The 14,243-nt window shown below is 41.7% G+C and overlaps 1 protein-coding gene across 6 annotated transcripts in view; it reads left to right on the top strand.

Annotated features, from left to right (window-relative positions):
- Positions 1–14,243, top strand: part of ube3c (ubiquitin protein ligase E3C) — a 231,689-nt gene that overhangs the window by 73,650 nt on the left and 143,796 nt on the right. For all 6 annotated transcript variants that reach the window (XM_070881630.1, XM_070881632.1, XM_070881627.1 and 3 more), the window contains one exon: positions 1,883–2,070. In XM_070881630.1, the coding sequence (XP_070737731.1) occupies positions 1,883–2,070 (188 nt within the window). The remainder of the gene's footprint in view (positions 1–1,882; positions 2,071–14,243) is intronic.

Raw genomic sequence — 14,243 nt, 5'->3', positions numbered from 1 at the left:
GGGGAGAAATTACAACATGCTGTGGTGCAGAGGGACCTGGGGGTCCTTGTGCATGAAAACTCTTTTGAGTCCTTGTGCATGAATCCCAAAAGGTTAGTTTGCAGGTGCAGCAGGTAATCAGGAAGGCAAATGGAATGTTGGCCTTCATTGCGAGAGGGATGGAGTACAAAAGCAGGGAGGTGTTGCTGCAACTGTATAAGGTATTGGTAAGGCCGCAGCTGGAGTACTGCGTGCAGCTTTGGTCACCTTACTTAAGAAAGGATATACTAGCTTTGGAAGGGGTAAAGAGACGATTCACTAGGCTGATTCGAGAAACGAGGGGGTTACCTTATGATGATAGATTGAGTAGACTGGGTCTTTACTCCTTGGAGTTCAGAAGGATGAGGGGTGATCTTTTGGAAACATTTAAAAAAACATGAAAGGGATAGACAAGATAAAGGCAGAGAGGTTCTTTGAGGATATAACGAGCATGGTGGATAGAGGTGTACCGATGGATGTGGTGTATTTAGATTTCTAAAAGGCATTCGATAAGGTGCCACACAAAAGGTTACTACAGAAGATAAAGGTACGCGGAGTCAGAAGAAATGTATTAGAATAGATCGAGAATTGGCTGGCTAACAGAAAGCAGAGAGTCGGGATAAATGGGTCCTTTTTGGGTTGGAAATCGGTGGTTAGTGGTGTGTCACAGGGATCGGTGCTGGGACCACAACTGCTAACAATATACATAGATGACCTGGAAGAGGGGACAGAGTGTAGTGTAACAAAATTTGCAGATGACACAAAGATTAGTGGGAAAGCAGGTTGTGTAGAGGACAGAGAGGCTGCAAAGAGAGGCTGCAAAGAGGGTAAGCGAATGGGCTAAGGTTTGGCAGATGGAATACAATGTCGGAAAATGTGAGATCATCGACCTTGGAGGAAAAAAACCAGGAAAAGGGAATATTATTTGAATGGGGAGAAATTACAACATGCTGCGGTGCAGTTAGTTTGCAGGTGCAGCAGGTAATCAGGAAGGCGAATAGAATGTTGGCCTTCAATGCGAGAGGGATGGAGTATAAAAGCAGGGAGGTCCTGCTGCAACTGTATAGGGTATTGGTGAGGCCGCACCTGGAGTACTGCATGCAGTTTTGGTCACCTTACTTAAGGAAGGATATACTAGCTATGGAAGGGGTGCAGAGACGATTCACTAGGCTGATTCCGGAGATGAGGGGGTTACCTTATGATGATAGATTGAGTAGACTGGGTCTTTACTCGTTGGAGTTCAGAAGGATGAGGGGTGATCTTATAGACGAGATAGAGGCAGAGAGGTTGTTTCCACTGGTCGGGGAGACTAGAACTCGGGGGCACAGCCTCAAAATACGGGGGAGCCAATTTAAAACCGAGTTGAGAAGGAATTTCTTCTCCCAGAGGGTTGTGGATCTGTGGAATTCTCTGCCCAAGGAAGCAGTTGAGGCTAGCTCATTGAATGTATTCAAATCACAGATAGATAGATTTTTAACCAATAAGGGAGTTAAGGCTTATGGGGAGCGGGCGGGTAAGTGGAGCTGAGTCCATGGCCAGTTCAGCCATGATCTTGTTGAATGGCGGAGCAGGCTCGAGGGGCAAGATGGCCTACTCCTGTTCCTAATTCTTATGTTCTTATGTAATAATTTCTGCTGCCAATCCTTCACCAAACTTTTTCCCCTCCCACTGTTCGTCACTTTGGTAACTGGTTTATCATGAGCAAAATGTGAAACACAGAAACATTTTAAAATAAAATGCACAATACCCTGTGATTTCTTCAATTTTAGTACTGCTTTTATTGAGATACTTTTTAGGAATGTTTTCTCCTTTTGTAAAATGTGTCCACTGTAATGGATTTATTCATGTTTAATTCTGTTTAAAGGGCGATGGTAGAATTTCAGTGAATTTAATTACTGCGGAGTGTCTCAAGAAGCTGGACACTAAGCAACAGACAAATGCCTTGCTAAACCTGGTATGGAAGGAATCTGTGAGTGAAGATGTTTTCACAATGATGGCATCCATCTGTCACACACTGATGGTGCAACACAGGATGATGGTTCCAAAAATAAGGCAAGTAGGAGAGATTCGATTTGTTTGCGAATAATACCGGAAACAATTACTCTTGGGGCAAACTCTGGCACAGAAATGAATCTCCAGATAATCATAGATTTTCCGTAACGTAATAATCTATAAAATAGCCCAGACAATCCACCATCTAAAATTCCGTCTGAAAGGGCCAGAGTGGGCCCCCTATGGGTATACTAAAACTGGCGGACAAATTAACATATTTCATAAAACCGACAAACCCTTCACAAAATGTGCTGTCAAAAGTAGCTCTGCTTTTGAAACTGTGCAGTGTGTATTAGCAATTTCCAATTTGGCTTGAAGATTTAGAAATTAATTTGAATCACTTGTTTTTAAATTACGATTTTTAAAACTGAGTTAGTATTTTTTTACAGTTTAGTTATCATATCTTCACACACTTCCCTTGGAAAATAATGTGAAATATTGGAAAGATTTGCAGGCTGATTAATAATCTGATGGGCTGCCATGTGAACACTCCTTCCATGGCTATAACAATTATACCAGCTAGTAGGGTGATTACGCTTACATGAGCTCACAATGCATACAATTAGGGGGAGGTGGGGGCACCAACAGCCAGCAAGCACGTGTATCCCTGCCAGATGCCAACACAGAATTCAGAGCCAGATTTCCTGAGTTATCTTAAGTTACAGTGAGTAATAACCAGCCATATGCAGGAAATATCTTTTCTTTTTAAGTTTAATTTTGCATTGTAAATTGCGGTGTATCAGCATAATTTCTCAAATCTCAACACTTTTTTGTAAACTGTGGAAAAACTGGGGGTTGTAAAGTTTATTCTTTTACAAATTTCAAAATGACAGGTGTTTAGTGAGAGTAAACTGCCTCAGTTCCCTTTCCTTATCTCCCAGGATGACCTTCCCTTCTCGCCTTGAATCAGCTTGCTTCTGCAACTTATTGCAGTGATGGTGCTGAGTTTGGGAACTTGGTGACATTAAGGGTTAAAACTTCCTTCCATGACTACGCAATTATTTTAAGCGTTTCTGAAGCAAAGTCTGGATATAAAAAATTGGTTCTGAATTGGAGAGATTTGTAGAGCTGAAATTATTTTCACTTCGAGAAGTGAAAATTGAAGAAAGATAGGGTCTAGATCTTTAAAATAATGAGGCGGAGACACATAGATCTGAACAGTCCATTTAACAATCTGGAGGCACAGGGTTAAATTAGGAAGCATAAATTCTCTTTTGGGCCAGTTGACTGTCTTGATACATGCACAAACCACTCAACTTGGAATCCTAGAAGAAGCCCAGTGTGCCTGGGTTCATAGCTCTTCCTCTGGAGCTATCTGCTGTAATCGCATATTCTATTATAAGCTTCCTTTAAAATATTTGCCCAGTTCCATTTTAAAATTATATTGTAGTCGATAACCTCGTATTGTAGTCGATAACCTCGTGTTGTAGAGCATTCCATGTTCTATGTGTTTAAAAAAATAACTTCTAACTTCTCTCCTCATTCTTCTATTTAATCATTTTACTCTACTCCCTGTCTGTCATCACTGCCACTTCTGACTCTGCTGGATGCTGCTTCTCTACGGAATCACACTGTGCTGTACGTTGTTGGTAGGAATAGGAGAAGTGGAATCCCCAGCGCAGCTACAGATGAATTGGTAGGATCCAGGAACAGTGGTGAGGGGAGAATCGGGTAGTGAAGCAAAAATACATTTATTGCCTACTTCCCGCCCAAGACTCAACTTGTGCGGTTTTCAAACTAGTCTCCATGTAGGCAGCCTGCAGTCCTGCCGGAAACACATGGGAGCCTCATTGCTGCACGTAGGTAGGACCCCCAATACCATTTTGGTTGCTATTTGAACGCAACCTATTCCGATGTAAAACTGCACACTATACGTGGGCGGTAACAGGGCAATAATTGGATGGACCAGCATCAGTTAAAGGGGTTGTTGGAACCAGGTCAGGCAATTTTAATAGTTTTAAGGCTTCAGGATCAGTTTTAATTGCTCTCCCCCATACCTTCAAAGTTAATTGTTTTAATTCCCTTCGCCACCCTCTGCTTTTAACCTGCTGCAGGCCTTTGCTCTTTGGTTGTCCAGTTGCATTTCCCACCCTCACAAAATGGGGATGCCGCCCATCAGTGCTCCAAATGTAGAGGCAGCTCGTCGATTCCATGCAAATGATGCCCGGCCATCAAAATGATCAGGCCTCTGACCAACCATTGCTCTGCTTGTTCTCAGTCATAAGTAGGCCATATGAAGATGAAACTTGGATGTACTGATTCCCGTAATGTAACATTGGGGCAGGGGATAATGTTGTCTTGAGGACAGGGTTAGGCCTGATGGTTGTATATTCTGGAATGTTACTTTATTATTTTTTTGTGGGGTTGGGGGCTGCTGTGGTGGCGGTGGGTAGGGAGTTCTTGCATAGAGCTTTCCCTCAGGATATTCAAAAGATAGGGTAATGTCTGTGGTTGAGTGGACAATATGGTTGGTATAAGGAGGTTGATGGGCCAAATAGTATATTTTGATTTCATAGTTTTTATCTCCCTTAGTAGTGATGTGTAAGTTTACCATAAATAAGAAGCTACTGCAGTTTTCAAACTTAGAAGTAATCAACTTGCACAATTTTATTTAATAAAAATGAAAACATGTTTCTAAATTAGTGAGGTTGGATCACCTATTCCCATATTACAGAACATACTTTCCTAAATCCTACCTCTCCTCATGTCTATCAGGGATGGGCAGTAAATGCTGGCCTTGCCAGCAACGCCCACATCCCATGAACGAAGTATGGGGAGAAAAAAAAGCCCTTCGGCAGATTTTAGTTCAGGGTTGGGAGTTCTGGAACAAGATTTCAAATAACTTAAAAAAAAAAAAAAAAATGTACTTGCAGATTTTTCTTGTCAATATTGGCCTGGGAGAAACGATTAGGAATCTTTAATTTTTCCATTGATGTGGTTGCAGTGTTCGTGTCATAAATATATTTTTCATGGCTACATTCTGTGCAATTTCGTTGACATAAAATTTCTAAATAATGACAGTAATACAGAAGTTAAATCCTAAATTAGTATAAAAATGAAACAAAATCCACTGTGCCATAGCCCATTAGGTACATGCACTGCATGCTGTACTACTGATTAGTATCTAGTTCGACTACTTCAAAGTGTCATCTTATCTCAGTTGGTAGTCTTGTCTGAGTCAGATGATTGAGTTCAGGCTCCACTCCAGGATTTGAGCATGTAATCTAGGTTTACAGTACTGAAAAAGGCTGCGTTAGCGAAGGTGCTGTGTTTCAAATGAGATGTTAAACCGGGGCCCTGTCTGCCTTTTTAAAGTGGCTGTAAAAGATCCCATGGCACTATTCAAAGAAAAGCAGAGAATTCTCCCAGTATTCTGGCCCACATTCTCCCTCACTAACACCATCAAAAATAAATTAACTGGTCATTTATCTCATTGTTTTTTATGGGACATTGTCATGTGCAAATTTGCTGCTATTTATGCCTACATAACAGTGATAAGGCTTCAGAACTTGGTTATGAAGTGCTTTGGAATGTCTTAAAGATGTGGTGGGCACCATCATAAATGCAGGTTCTTTACTGAGTCATGTAGGCCAAGACTGTTCCAAATTTAATGAGCAAAAGTTCTTTATTGACCCTCTTTAGGCGAAATAAGAAAAAACTTTTTTACACAGCGAGTGGTTAGGATCTGGAATGCACTGCCTGAAAGGGTGGTGGAGGCAGACTCAACCACTGCTTTCAAAAGGGAGTTGGATGAGTCCCTGAAATAAAAAAAATTGCGGGGCTACGGGGAAAGGGGAGTGGGACTAGCTGAGTTGCTCTTGGAGAGCCAGCATGGGCTCGATGGGCCGAATGGCCTTCTGTGCTGTAACCATTCTATGATTATATGGCCTTTGCTAGAAATTGTGTGGTTGTTATTTAAGGACACAATTGGGCTCATCTGCAATATCCCATGTTGTCGAATAGCCTGTTGGCACTTTGTCTGCTCATAGTCCCTCGGGCATATTACTCAAAGGCTGTTCCTGCTATTGAACTGTTTTGAAGCATGAGTTGGTGCTATGCTAAGCTTGTGTAATATTGAAAATAAACTGCTTTCTTGAAGAAATGTTTTCAGTACATTTCTTTGCTTCTTAAATACTGACTGGCATTCTGCCATATTTCTTCTGGCAAATAATTTCTTGCTAATGCAGCACTAACAACTTGCACTTCTAACTTTTTGCACACAGAAGAACTCATGGGAGCAATTTGTAGGATGGAAGAGAAAAACAATTTAGACTGAACATGAGAGGAAACAACAATTTTTTTTGGGTGGGGGATTTTGCCAAAGTACAATTGAAGTTTTTTTTGAAAGTGGGTATGGAGGTCTCAAAACAGGGGGGAATCTGAAAGGGCAAGGATATAGTGGCTGAAAGAGCCTCCACTAATAGAGCAGAAAGAGCAAGGATTGAGGTGTTTCCTTTCAGAGGAGAGGAAGGTATGTATGGGGGTGTACAAATGGAGGAGATCACCGAGTTAGGGTGGGGACAAGACCATGGATGGATTTAAAATACTGTGAGAGAAACTTGGGTACACTATAGAATATTCCTAAATTAACACTGCTTTTGTAGAAATGCTATTGTAGTCCTCAACGTGTTCATTATTCTCATGAAGAAATTTGTATAAAAACATCAGGCATTTTCACTTTGTCCTGAGGCATACAAATAAAACTGCAGCAACATTTCACTAGTTAAATAAATACACTTGCTTGCACTTTTTTTGCTGTGAACAGTTTTTAAACATTCTAAAGATCCAATGTTTGCAATAAAACAGGTATAAATGCTACTGCTGATCTTGTGTTGTACTTAATGCTGTTCATTGCAAAACAGCAATGTAAATAATGCACTGAAAGCCTATTAGCTGCTGTCTTAGTTTAGTAGTGTTTATAGCTGCCAGAGGAAGTAAGATGTCAGTGAAACTGTCAATGCTCGATTAAGATAATTAGCTTTTTGTGGACTAATTACATTGGGGCAGGATGTGAGGTTTCAAGAACATAGCTGCTGCTGAATTGGGATGTCTGCATTTATTGCTGCAAATAACCTGCCTCCCTGGGTAATAACTACTGATTTTAAATGCACCATCACACTGGTTGCGTTTACTAGTGAACTATTTGTAAAGGTGCTTACTGAAGTGAAGAAAGCAATACCATGGCTATAATTGTGTGAGCACAGCTGCCATTTCCTGTGTGGAATTCCTTGCTCTGAATCAGCAATTTTACTGAGAATCAGCACTGTCGAGTGGGCTAAAATCATTCATTATAAGTTTATTTATAGGCTTTAGATAATTGGCAGTGGTTCACCACATTTTTCAGGCATCAGTCTTTTTTGCTCCCCTCTTTGTATTTCAAAATGTGTTCGTCTTTACAAACTGTATTTTTTTAAGTAACTCCTTCAGCTTTGTTAGAGTTGATTTGGGCATTTATTGATGCCGCTGTTTGTGGTACCAAAACCATTTGTCATAATGATTTTTTTTTAAAGTAGAATTTGTTATGTTTTTCCAAGCAATATATAGAATAATGGCTAGGCTTGTATGGCTCTATTTTGTTCTGTGGGGTTCTGATGCTACATTAGAAGTGCTCAAATCAAAGTTTAGTGCAGTTTATACATTTCAAAAGACCCCAAGGTTGAATTGCAATTTTAACTCCCTTTGTAGCATGCTATACATAGTTCAGACTTTTTTTGTCTTTCAAGATGCACGTCTTCTTCTCAACGATCTCCCGCGGCTAAGCACGAGCCGAATAAGTGGGCAGGGAGTGGTTTCCAGAGCGCTGCCCAAAACCCCTCAAATAGAAAATGCTGGAAATACACAGCAGGCCTGTGAGCATCTCAAGAGAGAAAAGACAGGTTACTATTTTAGGTATAGATTCTTCTTCAGAACTGGAAGCTAAGTGAGCATTCTAATAAAACTGAACAAAATGAAAGGGTGAGCTAAGGGGGAAAAACGATGGGTAAAAGTCAGAAGTCCGGGATGTTGACTCTTGTCACACCGAAGCAGGTAATAATGTTACAAAATAGAAGGGAAAGGCACCACATTCAGGACTGAATGAAAGAGACAGTCAAAAGGCATGACTGAAAAAGGAACCAAACTTCTTAAAAGCTGGCATGGTTTGGCACAAGAGGGCCAAACCTCTGCTTTCTCTCCCCAGCAGTCTGACTTAGATTAGTAACGCAATGGAGTATGTGCGGAATTCAACCTACATCCTAGTACTTTGTGGTGCTAGGCTTTGGTGTTCCAGTGCCCTGAGCTGTTTTAATTGTTACCTTTTTAGTTATGTTTAGTGCAGTGGTGGTTGTATAATTACTGTGAAACTGTTAGAAAATTGTGACCTATAATTGGTAAATGGGGCAGTCCTTTTGCTTTCCACAGTAGGTTTACAGAGTTGGACATGCGTTCAGTAATTTGAAACTGATATTTAAGTATTTTTGCATCGCTCTGTGAAAGATAAAAATCTGCTCATTTATTTCCACTTAAGTCTTTATTATTTGGCAAATTTTACAAGTGCATTCTGACACTATTGTGTAATGATTTAAGCGATGCTGATAACTACCATTTCCAATTAAGTACCAATTAAAAGTATAATATCCTCTAAACTGGAAATTGTTTAGGTATTTTGTTTTCAATCACTTAATTGCAGCCTGTAAGTTGTAAACAGTCTAATCATGCATTTGTTCCTCGAAGTCTGGAATACATCTACTACTGGTTAACTGCAGAAAAAATGTCTGTTGATTAATTGTGGAGCTGCTGATTTGGAAGGGTGGGTTGAAAGAGAGCGAGTGAGAGACTAACTCTTTGGGGTAGATTTTTAATCTTCATCGCCTGGGTGTTAATCTGGTGGAGCGGGTTGCCTAACGTCTATAGTACCCGCCTGATTTTCCTTCTATTGAGCTGCGTTCGGGTAGTGAAGGTGAAAATCAACTCTTATTTTATGACTGTTAGAAAATTATAATAATGATCCATCTCTTCAACCAATTGTGAAGCAGTGGGAGTGTTGGAGACAGCAGTGCTGTTTTTAGTTGTGTGTAATTCAGAATGGAAATTGTGCACCTGCTTTGTGGCAAGGTTGTTGCGTTGATAGGGAAATCTAGTGAATGTTTTGTATTCTAAATGGACGTTGAATTTTGTGTAATTACTTGTAGAAGTGCATTTGGGTGGTTAGTCTTTTACAAAATTATAAGTGGAGTGACATCGAAGGTTGCTCATGCTTACGATGTCTTTGTTTATGCCTGGAACATGAGAATTTTACAGCTGCACAATGACCATTTGTGTCAATTTATTGCGCCATATTTATATTCCAGAACTGTGGCACTACTGCAAGATAAATCCAGCATAAAAAGTTCTCAAAAGACTATGGGGCTGAATTTGCAGTCGGAGGCTTCCCGTGGGTGGATGCCTCTGACCTGCAAAAAAAAAAATCTACAAACTTATCTGGTGGTCCGGGAGGTTTGGCGACGTGCGCTCCTGGGCCTTGGTGCAGTGGCCTGCGTAGAGGCCCACGTATCCCAGGGGCGCCTGTGGTTTGCAGGCGTCCCGAGGATGATGTGGGCTTGCCAACCAATCAAAGAAAGGAATCCCCATTCATGCTTGTGAGGATTCCGTATGTACAGAACTCCCATAAGTATGATTGGGGATCACATAAATACCTCTGCACATCAAATAAATCAATAAAAAATTACATATTTAAAATAAATTAAAATGGCATTCAATTAAATAAAAACAAAAATTTAATTTTTCAAATTAATTTACTTGTTTTAACGGGGCTAAAAGTAAACGTAACTTATTGTACAGGGTTTTTAAGGTATAAATGAACGAATTTTTAAAAATATTTTAGTTTTTTTAAAGCTCTTATGCTGGTAAAAGCAGGCATTCACCTGGCGTAAATTTCACAGGCATTCGCTGGGTAGAAGTTGGGCAAATTTGTATGATCTGTCAAGAGAATTCTTAAGCGCATGCCTAAACCTGTAATTTGTACGGTTCCTATGGGTTCGTGTATATCTCATATGCACCCGTAGAGGCTGCAAATTCAGTCCCTATCAGTGCAAATTACTCCCCCTCTCCATGGACGATTGAACAATGCCATCACTTTGGAACTCTGCTTATTTACGGAAGGTCGGATGCAGAGTTGAGGCATTTTTTTCCCACTTAAATCATTGTTTTCAGAGGTGGCCAAACTAATCTCTGTGCATCATTGTCCTGTGTTTATACTGTCCCCATAGGCCTATTAAAGGAAACAGAAAACAGAAGACTGGACCACCATCTTAATCTGCCTCCAGCACAACTGTAGCAGAGAATGCTGTTGATGATTTTTCAATTTTTCAAAAATATTTCAGTTGAAAAAAAAAAGATAAGAGGCTCAATTGGTTCAGTGTGTTGTGTGCTTGCATTACATTGTAAGTATGCTGGTGCACTGAACCAGTTCAGTCGATTTAGCGGGTCACTGAGGCAGGTCGAAGTTCCAGTGGCTGATCAGGTGACTCACAGCAAGGTAAATGTGCCGCCTTGTTGAACTGGGTTTGTTGAAGCATGCAGTAGTCTATGACATCTTCTGTACTCCAAGTAAGCTCTAGGGTCAGTTTTATGTGACATCTCTCCTTGACACAGTTTTTTTTCAGCTGCATTCTGTAATGCCACTCAATACGCACAAAAAAAATAAACCTGGTGTCAATATTTTTCGCACGTTGCTTTGCGGACTTACTGTGTGACGATTAGAAGGACAAATGCTGGTGCTGATAGTGATATGAATAGTTTCTCTCAGTTATATTGAACATTTTGCATTGTTGTGACTTGACCTTTTAAACTACAACAATAAAGTACAATGGAGATGATGGGTAGCAAATTCTGTCATAAGCTAATGCTTATTTAAGTAACAAGAAAAGAAATGGCAAATCCTTCAATCCTAAAATAGAAAATGCTAGAAATATTTGCAAACCTTTCAATTTTCAGCTCTGAAGAAAAGTCAACACCCGAAATGGTAACCTGTCTTTTCTCTCTACATTTGCAGACTGATCTGTGCATTTCCTGTATTTTCTGATTTTAACTCTTAATACATTTGTTTTTGATTTAGTTTTACATGTTTACCGATCACTTACTTAAATCAACAATATGTTCAGCAAATACTTTTTCCTTGTATATTTTCTTAACAATTGTTGTGCAATATACAATGCAGATTAACCTTTTTAGGTTGACAATACATGGTTGGAAATTCCCCAACCTAAACCACTTTGCCTATCCTCCTCCCTCTCCACCTTTAAGGCACCTCTTTCACCAAGCGTTTGGTCACTGCCCTAATCTCTCTCCCTTTGGCTGAGCACCTGTGTTCCTTGTGCCTTTAAAGAGAATATTTCTTTATTAAAGGTGCTTTAGAAATGCATGTCTTGCTGCTGCAAAATTTGGAAGAGCAATATTGATGTATGTAAAACAATTTTATTTGTGTGCACTTCTCCTTTGACCTTTGTTTCCTTCTGGTCCTACAGATCTTTATGAATGTGAACCTTTTCGGCGAATAATTTGTGAAATGTTATTTTGACAAAAATATATTTTAATTTTTAACCTTAATTGCTATAAAGCGCTTGTACCCATGTTTTGCCAAAACTTATCTTTTAAATAGTATCTGATTTGATTAAGTGATACTTAGTCAGTTGTCAGTGCATCATGCCTGAAGGATGAGGCCTGACTTTGAAAGATTTTTGTTTTTAACCTGACACCTGGCACTTAGTAGCACTAAGTGGACTCCATTCTTTGGATGAGAGATAACTTATCTATATCCTAGTGGACAACATAAAAATTGGACTGGAGGAGAAACTTGCATTTATGTATATTAACCATGGATCCGATTACATAGAATGTTGCATAGGCCAACTGGTCTGTACATAGAAACATGGTAACAGGAGTTCAACCTGTTTCGCTGTTCAATTAGACCATGGCTGATATTCTACATGAGCTTCCTCCCACTCTTAATTACCCTAGACTGAATAAAGCTTTCTTTATCAGGGTCTTTGAGTGCCCCAGCATTGATTTTCCTGCGGCATTGTTTCTGTTTCTGCTTTGGGGCTATATTGATGTTGATGGCAGAGCAGATTAGCCGTCCAGCCGTCGTCGGCTCCTGTCGTGGCGCGAGTGATGCACACGTCCTTGCGATCCCTCGCTCGGACGATGATGTTGTCGAGCAGATGCCAGTGCTTGGATCAAGTGTTGCCATGATGCCTTGTACTTGTGTCTCTGACGGAACAACATGATAGTAATGACAAGGCCATGTTCTAGGCATTTTGTCAGGAGCAAGGTACCACTGGAGTTGAATTTCCCTACCCCCTCTGCCGATCGCACCTCCCCAAATGCTTGTGTCCTTTCCGACTCTGGCGTTGAAATCACCAAGGAGGATCAGCTTGTCGTCCGTTGGGACTCGGGACAGGTATTGTTCGAGGCAAGAGTAGAATTCCTCTTTGGTCTCATCTGTAGCTTCTCATCTGGGGCGTACGTACCGATGACTATCGCGCACTAGTTCTGGGCTAGGGTGAGCCGAAGAGTCATGAGTCATTCGCTTATCCCGCAATGGGAGTCTCTGAGATGGCCCACTAGCTCATTCTTGATGGTGAAGCCAACTACATGAAGGCGGCGTTCTTCTAGTTTACCTTTCCAGAAGACGGTGTAACCACTACCTTGTTCTTTGAACTGGCCTTTCCCTGCCCGCTGGGTCTCGCTTAGGGTGGCTATGTCAGTGTCGTAACGTCTGAGTTCCCAGGCAACGATAACAGTGTGACGTTCCGGTTGATCACTGTTGGGGTTGTCCATAAGGGTCCTGACGATCCAGGTCTCAAACTTCATTTTAAAGGGTGGAAGATGCCTGTGTGTGAATTCTTTTAACATGGGGGTGGCCGTTGCACACCAACTACCACACTGACTTAGCAGAGCGAGGTCTTGGCTCAATGGCAAGGAAATCCAAGATGACTGGAGACCAGGCTCTACTGTATGGGCCTAGTTGCATATGGTGGAATGTTGGCCGTAAGCTCAGCACTGAGCAGTGCCTTTGGGAGTGATGATGAGAGATTTGAGGTGTGGAGAGTAAGAAATCTGAGGCAATGTTTTACTCTCCCAGGCATTAGTTCCCAGCTCAAGCACCAACACTCTTCTCGATCTTCCTTGCTGCAATGCTTCATCTCGCCCTTAGCAAGCTCCCTGCTGGAGTGGAGCTTAATTATAGAATAAATGGGAATCAATTCAACCTCAGCTGCCTCCAGGCCAGATCCAAAGTCGTCCCATCCTCTGTCATTGAACTGCAGTATGCAGACGACGCTTGGAATGTCGAACTCCAAGCCATCGTCAGCACCGTCACTGAGGCATACAAGAGCATTGGCCTTATGTAAGACAAAGGTCCTCTACGAGCCACACAGCACTGCCCCCCGATTATCAAAATCTACGACGAGGCCTTGGACAACGTGGATCATTTTCCATACCTCGGGAGCTTACTGTCAGCAAGAGCAGACATTGACGACGAGGTCCAATATTGCCTTCAGTGTGCCAACGAAGCCTTCAGTCGCCTCAAGAGGGGAGTGTTTGAAGACTTGGACCTCCAATCTGGTACCAGGCTTATGGTCTACAGGGCAGTAGTGATACCCGCCCTCCTATATGGCTGAGATGTGGGCTATATACAGCAGTCACCTCAAAACGCTGAAAAAGTACCACCACCTCTGTCTCCGCAAGATCTTGCAAATCCATTGGCAGGATAGACGCACCAACGTCAGTATTCTCGCTCAGGCCAGCATCGAAGCAGTGACCACGTTCGATCAGCTCAGTTGGACGAGCCACATCATCCGAATACCCGGCACAAGACTCCCAAACTAAGCGGTCTACGGCAGGTGGACAGAGAAAACGCTTCAAGAACGCCCTCAAAGCCTCCTTGATAAAGTGCAACATCCTCACCGACACCTGGACATCTCTGGCCCACGACTGCCCAAAGTGGAGATAGAGCATCCGTGAGAGCGCTGAGCACCGAGTCCCATCGCCGAGAGCAAGCAGAAACCAAGTGTAGACAGCGGAAGGAGCGTGCATCAACCCAGTCTCCCCACCCACCCTTTCCTTCAATCACTGTCTGCCCACCTCTGACAGAGACTGTAGGTCTCGCATTGGACTCTTCAGTCACCTGAGAA

Source organism: Pristiophorus japonicus, chromosome 5, assembly GCF_044704955.1.
Source record: "Pristiophorus japonicus isolate sPriJap1 chromosome 5, sPriJap1.hap1, whole genome shotgun sequence".
Classification (NCBI taxonomy): domain Eukaryota; kingdom Metazoa; phylum Chordata; class Chondrichthyes; family Pristiophoridae; genus Pristiophorus; species Pristiophorus japonicus.
The sequence above is the reverse complement of the archived record's forward strand: the minus strand, read 5'-3'. Positions and strand labels throughout refer to the sequence as shown.